Source organism: Tasmannia lanceolata, unplaced genomic scaffold (assembly GCF_043159265.1).
Source record: "Tasmannia lanceolata isolate RefF3 unplaced genomic scaffold, GAP_Taslan_0.1 ptg000016l, whole genome shotgun sequence".
NCBI lineage: Eukaryota > Viridiplantae > Streptophyta > Magnoliopsida > Canellales > Winteraceae > Tasmannia > Tasmannia lanceolata.
In genome coordinates this window covers 18,379,343-18,398,066 of record NW_027518693.1, presented here as the reverse complement: position 1 = coordinate 18,398,066, position 18,724 = coordinate 18,379,343, and the positions used below count along the sequence as shown (strand labels likewise).

The window sequence follows — 18,724 nt, the reverse complement described above, 5'->3', positions numbered from 1 at the left end:
AAAAAACCTGCCAAACTTGATCACTACCCATAAGTGATTTCGTGCTTATTGAATCTCCCCTTTTTATAACTATTTTTATTCCACTCCTCACGACAAATGGTGATGAAAAAACAAGAAAGTAACTGATCCTATTCACGATATGTAGTTGAAAAGGCAATACGTAGTTGAAAAGGGGCACATCTTAGAATGCATGCCATGCATCCAAAATGCGAATGATTTTCGTTTTGTCACCATGCATGCTTACCTTTAAACGGTGAGAAGCTCAGTATTTCTCGTTTTCATATTGGGAACCCTCTTTTTACTTGGGATTAAGGGTGTCAATTTTGGCTCGGGCTCGGAAGCTCGCTCCAGCTCGGCTCGAATCCTTAACGAGCCGAGCCGAGCCGGCTCTCCAGGCTCGTTAAGCTTAACGAGCCGAGCCTGATTTAGGCCAGGCTCGGCTCGGCTTGTTAAGGCTCGTTAAGAATTTAATATATTTAAATATATATATTATATATTAATATATACACTAAAAGGGTTGTCTAGGGAGTGAAAGGGGGAGGCAAAATATGTCACTTCATTTTTGGAACCCCATTTGTTACTTGGACCACCCCCCATAGTGTAAAAAAAGTAGTCAAATTACACTAGATAGGGCTGTCCAGGGAAGATTAGGGGTGTGAAGTTAATATAACCCGAGCTCGGTAAGGCTCGCGAGCTGCTCGCGAGCCTGGCCAAGTCTGACCGAGCCGAGCCGAGCTTTTGAGCTTAACGAGCCGAGCCTGGCCAAGCTCGGCTCGTTTACACCCCTAGTTGGGATGGCCCCCTCTAGTGTATTTATGACTACTCTTTTACACCAGAGGGCTGTCCCAAGTTAAAAACAAAAGAGGTGAATATATCATTCCCCATCAGGAAATTGTGTAAATTAATAAGCCTACCCTTGTTGTATCTGGATTCCTGGAAGATAAAGTATCACATACCCTATCTAGATTGATAAGTGAGATTAAGTTTCAGATTATTTTATGTATCCATTGGTAAATGAAGGGTATGAGCAGTGTATGTACCCGAAATTAACAACATCAAGATTAGTAATTAATTAAATTGCTAGAGTTCCATTATGGGTAGAACTCTGAAAACTCTATTTCCAGAAATGGTTTTCGAACTCACCTTTTAAACTGCCAAAAGTCGCATTATTTGTACGGTAGGACGTCATACTATTTATGAGACATCATCTAATGACCGTTGATCCTAGCCTTGACAAACAGACCACAAAGATCAAAATGCCACAATAAAGTCTCCAAAAGGCTGGGGGAGTCAGGATAGTTGTACATTTGGATCGTCAATCGAATGACTTTGTTGCATGCTAACACCCTATAATTTCTCCATCATCTACTTTGGGACCTAACAAATGAACACTTTTTGTAGGTTGATTATAAATATGCCCACTGTTCTAACTATGCCCACCCTTTTTACTATTTTTAATCTGTTTTGATTGCCAGGTGATCACCCCTAGGTGCATTTTTCATGGAAAATGAAAAGAAAATAGCCAATAAGATGGCTTTCGCTGATATATTTTCTTTGAGTTTGGTTGGCTCCACTGACCTTTTCATGTCAATCCATTCTTAACCCAATCGATAGCTACTTTCGTTGTTTGTATTGACTGCCACTCTGGGAAAAATCCAACTTTACTAGGAAAATTTGATAATGACCACGGTAGAAAGCTACCAATTTTGATGATGACCCACGTTAAAAATACATTTTGATAGTGGAACCCTTCTTCATTAAACTTCACTTTCTCGCCCAATCAATCACCCTAACTTTCGGTCTACTTCACTTCGATCACATCTCACCTATGGAAAACATTGAGACATAGTTGTTTTTTTATAGACACCCTAACAAATAGAGGGGTGGATTTACCAAATCCCTTAATTATTGTATAGCTAAGACTGGCTGTCTATCAATTGTGAGGGATTTACCAAACATTGGGAGCCTGGAATGTTAGGGGGCTGTGCTCCCATTCTAGGAGGAAGGATATCAAAGAGATGATTATTGAAAGTCAAACTCCTCTATTTTGCCTGCTGGAAACTAAAGCCTTTGAAAATGTTATGAATGATTACATTTCTGAAATTTCTGATAATTGGATTGCCCATGCTAATTACGCTCATACTGAAATAGGTAGAATTTGGGTTCTCTGGAACCCCCAACTGGTCCCTGTCGCCATTATTCTTGAATCGGATCAATTCATCCATGGAGAAGCAACTGTCCTCCACTCCAACATTCAGTTCGAATTCACTGCTGTTTATGCTTCAAACAACGCAGTAGAGAGGAGAATCTTATGGGACAATATGAACAACTTGGCTAGGGGAATTCACAGGCCGTGGATTGCGCTTGGCGACTTTAATGTGATCAGATTCTCTGATGAAAGGTGGGGAGGAAGGGACCCCATTCCAGCTGACATCCAAGAGTTCAACTGTTGTATAGACTCCTGCTCCTTAACTGACCTTAGATCGATTGGGCACTTTCTAACCTGGAACAACAACTCTCGAATGGGAAATCTTAAGCTTCGTAGGCTGGATAGAGCTCTGGTTAATGAAGTCTGGTTGGCCTCCTTCCCCCATTCTTTTGCCCAATTCAAAAATTCTGGTTTGTCCGATCACTCCCCTATTATCATCCAATGTCAGCAAAATAGTTCGAGGGGTGGATATCCGTTTAGATTCCATAATATGTGGCTCATGGACACATCTCTTTATGAAATCGTGGAGAGGGCATGGAACATTCAGATCGATGGAAATCCCATGTTTAGAGCTACCAAGAAGCTGAAAGAAGTCAAAAAGTCCATCAAAGAGTGGAATGACAAAACCTTTGGCAGAATTGACATTAAAATTCCTATGTTAAAGCAAAACCTGGAGGGAATTCAGAGCAAGCTTCAAGCTGACCCCTCCAGCTCTGTTCTCCGAAAAGAGGAATCCCTGGCTAAGGAAGACCTCTGCAGAATTTCTAGACAAGAAGAAGCTCTTTTCCTCCAAAAGTCCAGGATTAATTGGTTGAACTTGGGGGATTCTAATACTGCTTTTTTTCATTCGGCGATGAATATGAGAAGGAACCAGAATAGCATCCAAGCAATTGCGAGGACCGATGGGGAGATCACGACTAACCCGGATGAAATTGAAGACATTTTGGTTAGCTATTTCCATTCCACCCTGAATCATAATCAGTCTTTCGAAGGAGATTCTCCGGATCCTTCTAAAACTCTTTCAATTGAAGAAGCAGATTCCCTCATTTTGCCTTTTTCTAATGAAGAAATCAGGGAGGTTGTTTTCAAGGCTGATGGGAATAAAGCCCCGGGTCCAGATGGTTTTAATGGCTCATTTTTTAAAAGTTTTTGGTATCTTATTGGCGACGATATCTCTCTTGCTATTCAGCACTTTTTTCACTCAGGTAAAATTTTACCTGCTCTTAACACCACATTCATTTCTCTTATCCCCAAATGTGCTAATGCAACCAGTCCTAATCATTTGAGACCTATCTCCCTCTGTAATTTTCTTTAAAAAATTATAACCAAGTTGATGGCTAACCGGTTAAAGAGAGTTATGGACAAAATTATAAGTCCTAATCAATCGGCCTTTATTCAAGGAAGATTGATCCAAGACAATATTCTTCTTACCCATGATCTCTGCCATGGTTTTCACAGAAACCAAAGGAAAAAAGCAATGTGTATTAAATTAGATCTAAGGAAGGCTTTCGACAATGTTAATCATCACTCTCTAATATCCTTCATGAGGAAAATTGGCTTTCATGAGACTTGGTGCAGGTGGGTTTCGCAATGCATCTCCACTGCTTCCTTTTCTATCCTCATCAACGGGATTCCCAAAGGCTTCTTCAACTCCTCCAATGGGCTCAGGCAAGGAGATCCCCTCTCCCCTCTTCTATTTTGTATAATCATGGAAATGTTGACTACCTCCCTTGATCAAGCTCTCCTTCACAAGCGCATTTCGAGCCCCTTCTCCAGAGGAGATCTTACCATCACGCATCTCCTATTTGCCGACGACGTTATGATCTTCATTGATCCATCAACGGAATCTGCTTCAGGAGTAAAAAATTGTTTAACTCAATTCCGGAATTGGTCTGGGCTGGATATCAACACCTTAAAGAGCGAAATTTTCTTTACGGGCTGCTCGGATCAGGTTAAAGACCACATCTGTACGATTCTGAACATCTCTGAGGGAGCCCTCCCCATCAAATATTTGGGCCTCCCGCTTGTCACTTCTAGGCTCTCTGCTAAAGATTGTCAGCCGCTTTTGAGCAAGATAAGGAACAGGATTGGGCTCTGGAGTAATAGGAACCTTGCAAGAGCAGGGCGTCTTGAACTTATTAAATCTGTCCTGGGTTCCTTTCAATGCTACTGGTCTGCTTCATTCAACCTGCCTGAAGGGGTGCTTCAATCAATCGAAAGAATTATGCGTGACTTTCTTTGGGCTGGTTCAAGTCTCCTGAGAAAGTATCACCCAATAGCGTGGGACACTATCTGTAGGCCCCGAACGGAAGGAGGAGTTGGCCTGAGGAAACTTTCGGATATCAACAAAGCGGCCCAGGCCAAACTGTTCTGGCACTTAATTGATGGAAGAAAATCGCTCTGGGTTAATTGGTTCAAGCTGAAATACCTCAGGAAGAAGAATATTTGCAGCAGAAGTCTCTCTCATCTAATAACCGTTGATCCTAGCCTTGACAAACAGACCACAAAGATCAAAATGCCACAATAAAGTCTCCAAAAGGCTGGGGGAGTCAGGATAGTTGTACATTTGGATCGTCAAACGAATGACTTTGTTGCATGCTAACACACTATAATTTCTCCATCATCTACAATGTGACCTAAGTACCTAACAAATGAATACTTTTTGTAGGTTGATTATAAATATGCCCACTGTTTTAACTATGGCCACCCTTTTTACTATTTTTAATCTGTTTTGATTGCCAGGTGATCACCCCTAGGTGCATTTTTCATGGAAAATGAAAAGAAAATAGGCAATAAGATGGCTTTCGCTGATATATTTTCTTTGAGTTTGGTTGGCTGCACTGACCTTTTCATGTCAATCCATTCTTAACCCAATCGATAGCTACTTTCGTTGTTTGTATTGACTGCCACTCTGGGAAAAATGCAACTTTACTAGGAAAATTTGATAATGACCACGGTAGAAAGCTACCAATAGATTGAAAATCAGGCTGTTTCAAATTACTTTTCAAAATAGATCGAACATGTTCAATTTCATATTTGTAGAGCTTTGGATCGTTTAAAACACGGACAACTTTCTTAATCGGTAAATTATTATTTTTATTTTTTCAGCTCTTAGAATTTGCACCACAAAATTGGAAAGGTTTGTTTGGATTAAAGGAATCGAACAAAACCTCAAAATGAGATGCCAAAATTTAAATGCAGAATGCATAATATTTTACCTTAAAGTTTTTTGTGACATTCAGTTATAAATATAAAACTAAGATGCACCTAAATTTATGCAAATAAAAATTGAAAGGGGCTGTAAAAGTAGCATGGAGAGTATTTTCTAAGAGGAATTCTAGACTGAAGGGAGCCCTTGCAAAAATAGCATGGGAGGATCGGATTTCTGATTGCTTTTTCGAAGCTTGGTGGAGTACGAGAATTAGAATCATGGCCAAATAAACCCTGGATTGGAACAACTCATGATTCACCAATTGCTTTTGCTCAGAGCGCTTGTGTACTTATTATTCATGTGTGCCCTTTTCCTTGTTTCATGGGTTTCTATACTTTCATTAAACGTATCAAACACATGTGGGACACTTTTCAATCTCTTGTACCTATTTTTTAAATACTGCTATCACAACTTTACAATTACCACATGTTTTGAGTTTCATCTCTATCTTAAATTTTCAATATGTTACTTGTTATAATCATATTATTATATAAAATGTCACATTTGAGAGTTGATTAAATTATTTTTGAGAATTCTTTTTTTGAAAGATAAAATATTTTTGAGAATTTACGAATAATTCTTTTTAAAGTTTGCCAAATTCAACTTACATTCCAACACTTTGTACCGATATGGAAGCAGCATATGCTAGAAGGCTTGTGTCTTTGGCTGATAATCTATGTAGCATGGATTCATATGAACTAATGAAATATCTGCAGCGTATTCCAATGCTTTAAGATTCATGATTTACTTCTAGATCTCTTAAATCTGGTTTTTTTACAAAATACTATAATAAATTTGAAATTAACATATGTTTTATCCATCCTAATAGTAAGTTTTTAAATGAAAATAAAACATTGAATTTACTTAATCTACCAAAACTACAGATATATAACCAAATTATCATGTAAAAGAATTAAAATTAGATGAATCCTACAATCTTTTTTTTAAGGTTAGCCGACACTCGGTACCCATGTCGGATCCTGAGGCTCCCTACTCATGCAACATAGCTTATAATAGAATGGCAACAATCAACTAATCACCAGCATAATCACCAGCATGGCATCAGCAATTTTTGTTTCTTTTGGAAATGACCCTGCAACATTTTGCGAAAACATACACTAGTATGACTTGGTCTGGCTGCAAAATCAAAGAGCGACCAACAATCAAGCATCATTAAAAAAAAAAGGCATGGCCAGAGGACTAATAGGGATTTGTGAGATTAAGCAATAAACCTTGTTACCATTCAAAATAAAAATAAGCAATCAAGCTTGTACTTTTGTTTCATAGAAACTAGAGAGACCTGCTATTTCAAAAAACAAAACAGGGTCTTCCTCAGGTAGATTCTGTTTTTGTTTGGGATGCCATGTTTCTATATGACAAGAAATAGAAAAATTTAGCAAACACTCAAAACATCATAAAGAAATGTGATGCACAACGCCCGGGTATTGTGACTGCTGAAACCAAAAAAAATCTGACTGATTAAATAGAACGCAAAAAAAAATGACTAACGAAATAGAACACTAGTAATCAGATTCCAAAAGGATCACAACCTCGCCAGTGTGAATTGTCATCACGTTCATGCCCATTTCACTACATAAAATTCTAAAAAAGTAAACCGTCACATTTAATTGCAGATATAAAGAACAAATGGCAAAACTCATAATTCAAGTAGCATTTTAAAGGGTAATAGACAGGTCCAGATGCCCGCCCTACACCTTGATAGCATACTTCCTCATCGGAAAGTGCATTTCCTTTTTCTTTTCCCGCTCCGTCTTCAAAGATAACTGCACATAAAAAAAATAAACTAAGATAAGAAAGACACGCATACCAATCATTTGAGAGAAGTGTTTAATGTAGGATTGAATGCGAACAAATGCACGGAATCTGAACAGTTATAGACGTTGGTGAAAGTCACAACATCACACATTTTAGCGGATTCATCATCAAGAACCATACAATCAAGTATGTCAACGCAACCGGTGACAAAAGGCGACAGCCCCATCTCCTTGGACAGTAGAATGATAGTCTTTTATTACACTAGATATTTTAATATAACTAGAGTATCAACCATAGTTTCCAGAAACTTCCTAGTTGGATGTAGAGGTAACTTCAGAAGCTAAGTTCTTATCACTTCCAAAATTTAGGAGAAGCGCACTTCTCACACGCTTCCTTTGTGTTTCCTCTTAATTAATAGTATTTTTCCTAGTTCACCTTTTCAGGTGACTTTTTTCCTAAAAGAGAGTTTTCTCCTTTTGATGATGCCGAAGGAGTGTATTTAAAAAAGATTGAATTTAAGACATAAAAACTCATCTTAAGTTTCAAACGAAACTTATCTAGATCTTTTTCATAACACTTGACATTAAATCCAATGTTTTGAAAAAAGAAATCGAATCGTAGATCATAATAGGCGATGTAGATAAATTCCAGCGAAAGCAAGTTACAATGAGGACACTCAAGCTCCTTTGATTTCACTAGTCAATTAGTTTTAGACCAACAAGTAGATGATCAAGGTAAGGAAGAAATACAAGATGACAGATTCAAAGCAAGAGGATAGGTGACCAACAAGCAGATGATCAAGATAAGGACGAAATACAAGATGACAGATTCAAAGCCAGAGGATAGGCCCTCATCAGACTTGAGAGTTTTAAGTATATGGACGTTTCACGACATCAACTGCTCACACTAATGTTTCAGCAAATGGTCACTGTCCGAGTGACGGGAACTCAATGCTTAGGTTCGGCTGGACTGGGATCACTTTCAATTATAGAACTGGGTGTGAACTAGCGCTACCCAAAGTTCCAGAAACAAAGAGACAATGAAGGCATGTCAACATAAATTCTTTTTACACAAACTTCTAATCCGAATACCCTATGAAGCCATGATTATGATTCATTACTAACAGAATGACGTTGTCTCCTATAATAGTTCTGCCCAAACTAAACTAAGAACTGGTTGTTATAAAAACTCCAACTGAGTTAACCGGTCATAACTCTGTTAACCCAGGGTACCCGGAGTAGCATTCTTCCAAAGCTTATCATACAGATCTTATTTCCAAGCACCACAAAAACCACACTCATACTGATTTAACGCCCAGACCTAATTCAATTCATAAAACTGTTGCTTCTGATTCAATTTTACAGAATGACTTTCGAAGGACTGGTGTTTAATGCTTGAGTTATCAGTAGCCGAGAGGTATACTCTTCCTCAAATTCATTAGCATCCCAGAAATTGATGCAACAGTTGATCTTCCCAATTCCAATTAGTATTAAGCAGCAAGGTCGCCTCCAAATTCAATTAAGCTTCCCAAATCGGCTACGGGATGTAACTCCGGGATCTGTAGATGCCCTCACATTTTAAAACCTACTAATCTAAGAAAGGCTGAGAGGCACTCACCCGGAGATGGTAATCAAATCGTGTCTATTAGAGAGTAAATAACCTTTCACTGAAAAACCATTACATTAGCAGAAAATGAATGTCCGCCAGGGAATTAAATCTCAGACACCAAAAATTCTAAAGAAAAAACTCAAATTCATCAAAGAAAAAAGAAAAGAAATGTTCTCATTTCACCTAGGGCAATTATAGTTATAACTTGAATTTATATGTGAGGGAGTGTGTAATAGCCCATGTGGGGGTATTTTGTTCTTATATCAGTTAGGACAAGTATAAATACATTTTTTAGCACTTTTGGGGGAAAATTTGGATTCGAACAAGAGATCTGGCACCCAAGCTCTCTTTGGAGGACAAGCCTTTTCTATCTAGGATTCACAGTAAGAAGAAGGGGCAGAAGCCTTTCTCTCCGTTGCAATTTCCTTCAGAAAGTAAATAAAGGAATCGTGCATTACCGTTCTCATCAATGCCTGGAATTCTTATTAAATTTGCGGTAGGGGAAAGCTTATAGATCTGGTTGAACCAAAAAAATGACAGCACTGACCAGTTCTGAGATGGACCTGATGAATCAACTCTTCATAAGTTTCTAAAGCCTACGATCAGATCCATTTCAAGATGTTCGTATTTTTAGAGAGCCATCAAATTATTTTGCACAAGAAACCGTAGCTGAATTGGATAAGTGTTGTCCTTCATTTTTTTTTCAGCTTTGTAATTAGGATTTAAAGGACGTTTGGAGCTTCGTGCTCAGTGAAAAAAAATGTTCTGCCTCTATTCTGTTTGTTTGAATCCCTAATCCAAGGTGATCATTATGCTTTGTTTGATAAATAGTCCGTGGTGGAGAATTTGAGTGGACAGATGCAAGGTAGAATCTAAGAATTCCAAGCCAAAGTACACATGGCACAAAAGACACAGAATAACTATCAATCTTGAGGTTGTAACTCCAATACTCCCGTTGATATTTTGTGCAAACACTTCGCCAATCCCCAACTTGAGAAGGTTCTTTTCCTTAACTCAATCCAACGAGACTCACTGATATGCCCTTCAGTAACTCCAAGTACTCCAAGTACAGGAGGGTTATTAGCTCCTTAAAGCTTGCTGTATTCATAACTTCGCATATTCCAAGAAAGCACATTATGATTAGAGAATTTTCTGAAATGAATTTGACCATAAGTAGTGCCCTTCCGCCAATCATTCTACATCACATACATGAATGCTATTGAAATACAGTTTAAAACTCAACTAAAACAAAAGTAGATCTAGAAATCGGTAATACAATTCCAATTGTGTGGACGATTGAAGCTGTACCAATTCCCTCCAAGAACTGATGAGATGCCTTGCATGTAGCAAGGAGATGATAGAATAGGGCCAAGATGCAAGAATTTCTCTCAGAAATATGAGCTAGAGCACTCTAAGAGAATACAACCTTACTTGAATTCTCTCCAAACAAAAAATTACAATCCCCAATTCAATGACAGTGAAAAGTCTCCTAAAGTGATAAGATCAATATTTATACTTGTTAGAAGAAGAAGAGAATGAGAGAAAGAAAGAGTTGAGGATAGCTCCCCCTCACTTATGTATTATATAAAGAAAATATTTATACTTGTTAGAAGAAGAAGAGAATGAGAATGAGAGAAAGAATGAGTTGAGGATAGCTCCCCCTCACTTATGTATTATATAAAGAGAGAAGAGTACAATGCCCACGATGCCCTTAGGCATCAACACACACATACTTCTAACCAAGGTTGCCAGAGCGGGAATCTAAGGCTCCCAGGGAAGAATCCTACTCAAGTTTGCCAGAGCGGGAATCAAAGGCTCCCAGGGAAGAATCATGCTTCCTTGCTTCTAACACTCCACCCGCACACCCACCCCCCGCCCGCACACCCCCAACACCCCCACACCACCACCACAAGCTGGAATGTATATATAATGATGCATTCCTAGCTTGTTACAAATATCACTTAATTTAGCTTTGCTCAAGGGTTTGGTGAAGGTATCAGCCATCTGATCTGCTGACCGAGTGATCCTGTGACGTATGAAATGGCAGTCCACCTCGATGTGTTTGGTATGCTCATGAAAAACTGGGTTGGAAGCAATGTGGATAGCAGCTTTATTGTCACAATACAACTCATCTGGGGAAGATGATGAGAATCCAATCTTAGATAGAAGGGAGTGCAACCAGATAAGCTCACTACCATTATGTGACATAGCTCTGTATTATGCTTCAACACTCGACTTGAATACAACATTTTATTTCTTGCTTCGCTAGGACACTAAATTACCTCCAAAAAGGTGCAATATCCAGTTGTGGATCGTCTATCAACCAGTGACCCTGCCCAGTCAGCATCACAAAAACCTTCTAACTTCATATGGCCATGTCTTTGAAAAACAGTCCTCTCCCTGGAATGCTTTTCAAATATCTAAAGATATGAATCACAACTGTCCAGTGCGAGGTACGAGGCATAGTTGTCAACCCATGACTCGACTCGTGACTCAATTTCTTAATTTTATGACTCATGACTCGATTCAGCTCGTGACTCGTAAGAGTTTTTGACAAGAACAGAAATTTAGTTGAACAAAATATAATTGGGAAGTGATATATCCGCCCCTTTTGATTACCAGGGACGCACAGAGCCAGTGTACTTGTAAATTGCATGCACAAAGATAATTAACTTCCGGTTGGAACTTAATCATGGATGAAAACCCTTCCCTGCTTTAGATTTGTATCCGCCCATGATTTATGGTATGGTTGGAAGGAGATTTATGGTGGTTCAGGCCAAGAACCCAAGATTGTCCAAGACTAGGACCCTACCGCACATGGTTTTTTGAATCTAAACTTTGACGGCTCCAGCATAGGAAAATTTGGTCTTCTCGGAATTGGGGGGGTTTGAGGGATGAATTCGGAGCTATGAAATGAGCTTTCGCGGGTCCCATTGGAGTCGCAAACACTAATGAAGCTGGAGTGCGTGCTACCTACCAAGGAATAAGGAATCTTGAGAATGAAGCATAGTTATAAATTCCGTTCCGGTCGCCGTTCCGTTTTGGCTACTGGAACGGAACGTTTCGGTCTTTCGGCAGTTTCGTTCGGCGTTTCGTTCGAAACTTTCCGTCCCGCTCCGGCGAGGGGAATTTAAAAAAAAATAGTTAAAAATATGAAAAAAATTCAGTGGGTATGGTGAATTTTTTGGAATTTTTGTTCCACTCCGACGACGGGAATTTTTGGGAATTTTTTGACTCTTTTTCGAATTTTTTGCAAAAAGACGAAAATAGCCCTCCAAACAGCACCCCCACGGTCATAAAACGAGGGTAAATATGTAAAATACACTCCCCAACAGCCATACGGACATTTCTGTAATTTTTTGGATTTGTTTTGAATTTTTTTTATTTTTTCCAACTTTCCAACCCCATTCCGGCCGGAATAGGGGGTTTCACCCATTCCGGCCGGAATGACCGGAACGGACCGGAATCCGGACCGGAACGGAAAATATAGGCATTCCGTTCCGGAATCCGGACCGGAACCGGAATTCCGGTGCGTTCCGGCCGGAACGGAACGGAATTGATAACTATGGAATGAAGATTTGAATAAGGAAGTGGTAAGAGACTCGCTCAATGTGATAAGTTGGCTTAGTGGCTCTCATTCCTTCCATTGGAGATTTGCTTTTTTCTTCGATGAGATCCAAGACAAAGTGGGGGATGCATCGAATTCTTTCCGTCATGTTAGGCGGTCAGCTAATGGCGTGGCGGACAGTTTAGCTGGACTTTCTGTCTCTAGGGAGAGAGTTTATTTGACTCTGTTCCTCCTTGACAATTGCAGTGAGGCTTGTTCTTGTCTCTTTTTTTTTGCCTCTTTATTTGTATATGCCTCCTTTGTCTTTTTTCGCATTTAATGCAATTGCCTATAATTTAAAAAACTAATAATGATTAGCTTCTAAGTTCTAACTTGTAAATTTTCAACCATCAAAATAAGAAAGCACAGGCCCAACGACTCGACTTGACTCGTAAGAGTCATGGTTTTTCGACTCGACTCGCAGCGACTTATAAGAGTCACCAGATGACTCGTAAGAGCCATCAACACAGGCTAGTTGTCCATGCGACTCGACTCAACTCAAGAGTCGACTCGTACGACTCGTAAGAGTTTAACAACTATGAGGCTAACATTGCTTTAGATGATGCAGGATTATCAAACGTGGGATTATCAAATACCGAGAACGGCCAGTTTATAGTGATGGAGAATCTGTTTGTCCGACAATTAAACAACCTTGATGAATTGGATGCCCTTATAGATTTGCATCACCATGGGAGTCGGGTGGTTCCTTTGGGTATGGATGTGGTAATGCCATAAGCTCTCTCAACATCTTGGCCGCCTCCTATCATCTATTTGCTACTTGCAAGGGATATCATCAATTCTGTAAGGGAATTAGTAAGCTTCAGTTGTCCACACAATTGGAATTGAATTACTGATTTCCAGGTCTACTTTTTTTTTAGTTAAATTTTGAATTGTATTTCAATAGCATTCATGTTTTCTATTGTGTACTCAATTCGTGAATGTTTCTTCTTTTTTTGACGAATTGAAGTTGTTTCTTTTGAATTCATGAGGTCTGAAGACTTATTTCCCTAGTAGACATTCATTATCTGGTAATGCAACGGTTTCACATTGAAAGGCTAATTACTCTCTAAAACGTTAGAGTGGGCAGTTGTTGTCGTGAACCTAGGCATACTAAAACTTTGAAGTCTTATGAAGACCTATTCTCTGGATTTGAATCTATCATCTTGTATTTCTTTCTCACCTTGATCATCTACTTGTTGCTCGAAAGTTGATTGCCAAGTGCAATCAAACGAAATTGAGCCTCCTCATTGTGACTTGCTCTCACTGGAATTGATCTGCCATTTTGCTTCGAACAATATATTGTTCTATAATTACTCCATGCTTCAAAAAAATATCTCAAATCATTTTCACACAATCAACCCGACGACAATATATTCATTCTACCAAACAATACATCCACAAAACAATGTGATATTATGATTAAATCCCAGCTCTCTATCTTATAACCAGAACAAATGCTCTATTGAGCATCATCTATTTACATTTCCCAATAAACCCGCTTAAAAACAGTAGCATTCCAAATTAAGCTACACGAAAAATAACTCATACGTACGCTTCCACTAACCTCCCTGACTAATTATAGTTTAACAATATGCACATAAAACCCATGTCACTATATGCTTCAAAGTTCGAACAACCCATCACAATTAATTTATAGAATATCAATCAGACAAAAATGAATTCATTCTATCAAAACTTACACCTACAGAACAAATCTAAACTATGACCAGATGCCACCTCTCCATTTCACAGCCAGATCACGTGTTTTGACAGGCAACATCTATGCAGAATTCCCAGTAAACCCACTTAGAAGGGCCTAGTATTTCAACATAATCTACACAACCAATAAATCATACCCACAAAAAACCCAGTTCCATATGTTAATAAATCAAACTTACTAGAATTCACAAGGAAAAAAAAAAGGCATTGGCAATTTTAATTCTATTGAAATAAAACACTTTATATTGTACCTGGTGCTTTGTCAGGCGTCGTCTGATTGCTCTGGTCTTCTTCGGCCGCAGATCGAGGGGCAAATACTTCTTCTTCTTATACGCTTCCCTCAAAGCAGCTTTCTGCTTTTGAGAGATCACAGTCAACACTTGCGCAATCGATAACCTCACGACCTTACTGCATTAATAGAAAACCAAACATAAGCACATAAATAACAAACAAGTGTTCGATGAAATGCCTCAGAGAAGCTGAAACTAAATAAGAACACAAAAAAAGACAGATTATAATTTGGGTACATCTTGGAGAGCTTATTGGGCGCTCCGCCCGTGACTTTGGCGACTCGAAGGAGAGAAAGCTCTGCTTTGAGATCCTTCAGCTGATTCAACAGCTCGGTCTTCGTCTTTGCTCGGAGCTCGTGTACTTTGATCCTCGCTTCACATTTTCACGAAAGATAAAGATAAGAAAAAACAAAGAAAAAGATTAGAAAAAACGTATCGTGAATAGAAGGCTAAGAAGATGAGTTGATGATTTATGGGATTTCCCAAAGGATATTGATGGGCCACTTGAGAAGTTTGAGATCTTACCCATGATGCAGATCGACTGGTTTCGTCTTGGCACCGTAAAACCCTAGAACAGAGGGGAGAAATAACGAGGTGGAAAGTGTTTTAATCGTGGGGTGAGGTTTCTAATATATGCAAAACCCTAGGAGTTGTTCATGGGCTAGGTAAATGTGCCCGACTTAGCTCATTGTTGGGCCGAAGTTGGTTTCATGGGCCTTATGATTTCTTAAGCTTTTGACATTTATGAGGGGATATGATACAAAGAGGAAAGAGATTATGGCCTTTAATGTGAGAGAAATTATATGGTGTAATGGCTTACAACAATAAGGCCTTTGTACGGTCTAAGTACCATCCTTGAAATCTGATCCAACAGCAGCTCCTCAAAAAGTGAGCTGTAGTTGGATCAAATATCAAGGGCGGTGCGGTACCCCTTGTAAGCCCTTACACCATTTAAATTCAAACCCCAAACTCAACCACACTCGTTCAGTAAGGTATGCCATTCTGGCCCACTTACGCCCTATTCGTTTTGAATTTTGAGTATTGATTTTTGAGTTCAAAACTGATTATTTGACTTAAAATAGTGTTTAACTTTGTGACAAATAATTAGTTTTGGATTCAAAATCCAAAATGAAAGGAACCTTAGAAAAAAGGCTGGGCAGAGGCCCATGCTAAATTAGGCCCGCGGTAAAAAAGACAAGGCCCCCTTGTGCTTTCAAAGTTCAATTTGGGTTACAAATAATATGGGCCAGCCCTAATTTGTAGATCCATTTTGTAAATAAGTTGGGCCTATGTATATCCAATAAGTAGGGCTGCCCAAGTAAGAAAAAGGGGCAAATATATCATTTCTTATCCTTAAGCAAAGTGTCATCGTATGCATTTTAGGGTCAATGTTAAACCAGGGAGAACGGGGATCCGCCCCGCGCAGGGTGGGGATTAAAAAAATCCACCGAAGGGGGGACGATATGGGGATGGCTCTGGCCCCGCCCCATGCCGCCCAGATTTAATACGGGGACGGGATGGGAATGGCTCTGGCCCCGCTCCATGCCAACCAGATTTAATACCTATTGTTGGGTTCTAGGAGTTGGGCTCGATTCAATACCTAATGTTGTTTTCATAAAGTGTTATATTTATTAGTAATCCTAATGTTGTTTTCATAAAGTGTTATATTTATTAGTTTGGAACGTTGGATCTAGGGGTGCAACTCGGGTCGGGTTGGGTCGGGTTGAGGCCAACCCAACCCAACCCAAGGAGGTCAACCTCCAACCTCCAACCCAACCCAACCCGACTTTCAACCCGGGATGGCTAACCCAACCCAACCCGAATTCCCAAGTTGGGTCAGGTTTAGACATTTCAGATGAGATATTTAATAAGGGAAATGGCACCCAAGTTCGAAACCAAAGGAAAAAAATACTAAAACACTACTAGAACACATGCACATATTAAATAACTGCAAATGATGCGAGGAAAACATGACAATCACAATCACAAGAATATGCGAGTGTTTAGTCCAGAAAAAAAAAGGTTGAGATCATCCAATAAATCGATTTTTGCATGCTTCAATCTTGCGGTTGATATATCTTATAAGTTAGGGTTTTTACTTAAGTGACTAGCCCTTTACTTTTTGTTTTTGATTATCTATTATTATATTTGCAAAGGATAGAAAGAAACAACAAAACGTCGGAAACTACAAAGTACAAAAAGTAAAAAACGTGTATTACTCTTTGTCGGGTTACGAGTAGGGTCGGGTTGCCTGATACCCAACCCAACCCGAATTTTGGTCGGGTTGCCAAATCCCAACCCGGACCCAAACCCAACCCGAATTTAGTCAACCCAACCCACCCAAAAATCGGGAGTAGAAAATGTTATTTTAGTTGGGAAGGGAAAAGAATTAGACTTTCCCCACGGGGCAAAACAGGGGATTCCTTGCCATCTCCTAAGATGGGACGGGGCGACCTGACCCGACCTGTTGCCACCCCTAGTCAACGCTATCAGTAAAGTGCAGCTGCAAGACCCATATATGTTACCATAAACTGATAAACATGTTGGTACAATCAATGGGCCCATCACTCCCATCACTTGAGTCACAAGCATGTCTCCGTGGGGTCACAGATAACTGGCTTCAGCTTTGATTGATCCTGATTGTCCATCTAATAATGCCTACGTTGGATCACCAATGGCCCAAAATTTAAGGCGGTCTGACAATCCTAATAGGCTAATAGCTAGTAACTTGTATCTTTTTGGTCTGTATATGTGTTCGCATGCCTATTATAATTTTTGCTGCCCTTCTCTGAGCTTCCTTCAAGAGGCATTGAGGTCCTTTCCATTAGTCGTTAGAGAAAAGATAAACCTAACATGCTGGAATTGAACCTATAGAATTGGGTATGACAACCTAAAGTGCATAAAGACTATTAGGTACGTGTCTTGCTTGGTCCCAAATTTAAATAGGAGATGTGTTTTGAGTTTAGGGCTCTACGAGAACTTTGAAAGGTCTCTCCTAAAATCATGATGGATACATAGGTAAACTCACTTGATAGAGAGCAAGAGTGTTGGATAGTGTGGCCATCAGCCCTAAATCAGGCATACGTGATGGTAATGTTGATTATCGCATGACAACCCCCATACACATACTGTACACACCCACATGCATTGAACTCAGCCCTAGGTTAAGCATTGGCATATTTTTTGTACCATCACAAAAAGATGTAACTGGTGACTCAACTGTTTGATCTATATCCACATGGTCAGTTCGTTACCACATGTGTGAACTCACATTCGATCGCTACAAACGTCCACCTTAAGATGCCACCTTCAAAAATTAGGGTTTTGAAATCAAATAAGATTGGGTGGTTTTCGAGTTCTTGCAAGCTCAATCCTAACCCAAGCTTGATTCGACCCATCCCAACCTAAACCAAGATTGGGGATGAGTCACTGGTGTTGAGTTTGTACCTCACCCAAGTTTCACCCAATTTGCTTGACCTATCAATAATGCAACCTACCAAAAGAGCCACTTGCTAACATTTTATATATGTGGTCATAAGGTTATGAATATAACCCTTGACACCTCTACTCTTTCTCTGCCTTTGGATCACCATAATCAGATGTTGGAATCGGGGTCTGATTCCAATCTGCCTTAAAAAACAGAGAGAAAGGAATCAAGGGGGTGGAATTGACAATGGGGAGGAATTAAAGAGGAAGAAATGCCGGAATAGGTTTCCTACGTACCGCAGGAGGTGGTATTCTGATTTACGCCACAACCAGAACAGAATTTTTGTTAGTTTTAAATTATTATTATTTTTTTCTCATATCATTTAAGGGAGAATTGGAATAGGACTCAGAATGTGATATCGATTCCAATTCCTGATTCTGGCGTGTCCTTTAGGACATAGAAAACATTTCTCTCTCATTAGTAAAATTTGCTTACCATGATACTTTTCGGATATTGAAATCAAATCAGATTAATTATTTCGAATTCTTTTCAAGCTCAATCCTAACCCAAGCTTGACTCAACCAAACCCAAACTAAACCAAGATTGGGGATGGGCCACTTTGGGTAAGGGTTGGACTTCCCCACACTCCATTCAACTTGCCCCCAATTTGCTTGACCTACTAGAAATGCAACCTACCAAGAGAGCCACTTGCTAATACTTTATATATTTGGTCACTCTTAGTGTATTTCCACCATGTCACCTTTTACTCTTCTTTTCTTTCTTACTTGAAAAATAAACCATGAACATAACGATTTAATAATTCTTACAAAAATAAAAAAATAGTTACATATCTATCGTAGTTAAAAATCATTCATCA

General features: G+C 39.3%; 2 protein-coding genes across 2 annotated transcripts; one reads left to right on the top strand and one right to left on the bottom strand.

Moving 5' to 3' along the window:
• Positions 1–2,081: 2,081 nt before the first annotated feature.
• On the top strand, positions 2,082–4,736 carry LOC143847970 (uncharacterized). Its single transcript, XM_077356741.1, has 2 exons — positions 2,082–3,361; positions 3,788–4,736. Exons 1-2 carry the CDS (start codon positions 2,082–2,084, stop codon positions 4,734–4,736), a joined length of 2,229 nt encoding a protein of 742 aa, XP_077212856.1.
• Positions 4,737–6,921: 2,185 nt separating this feature from the next.
• On the bottom strand, positions 6,922–15,100 carry LOC143848354 (large ribosomal subunit protein uL29-like). Its single transcript, XM_077357278.1, has 4 exons — positions 14,946–15,100; positions 14,658–14,793; positions 14,382–14,538; positions 6,922–7,204 (listed from the first exon to the last, which is right to left on the bottom strand). Exons 1-4 carry the CDS (start codon positions 14,947–14,949, stop codon positions 7,130–7,132), a joined length of 372 nt encoding a protein of 123 aa, XP_077213393.1. The 5' UTR covers positions 14,950–15,100; the 3' UTR covers positions 6,922–7,129.
• Positions 15,101–18,724: the final 3,624 nt, after the last annotated feature.

Excerpts from the sequence above, each read along its gene's own strand:
- LOC143848354 (XM_077357278.1), bottom strand. Across the intron at positions 14,539-14,657 it reads CCCAATAAGCTCTCCAAGAT|TAAGGTCGTGAGGTTATCGA; the intron begins GTACCCAAATTA and ends CTATTAATGCAG. Across the intron at positions 7,205-14,381 it reads GACGCCTGACAAAGCACCAG|TTATCTTTGAAGACGGAGCG; the intron begins GTACAATATAAA and ends TTTTATGTGCAG.
- LOC143847970 (XM_077356741.1), top strand. The coding sequence starts at position 2,082 with ATGAATGATTACATTTCTGAAATTTCTGATAATTGGATTGCCCATGCT. Across the intron at positions 3,362-3,787 it reads TCATTTTTTAAAAGTTTTTG|GTGGGTTTCGCAATGCATCT; the intron begins GTATCTTATTGG and ends GACTTGGTGCAG.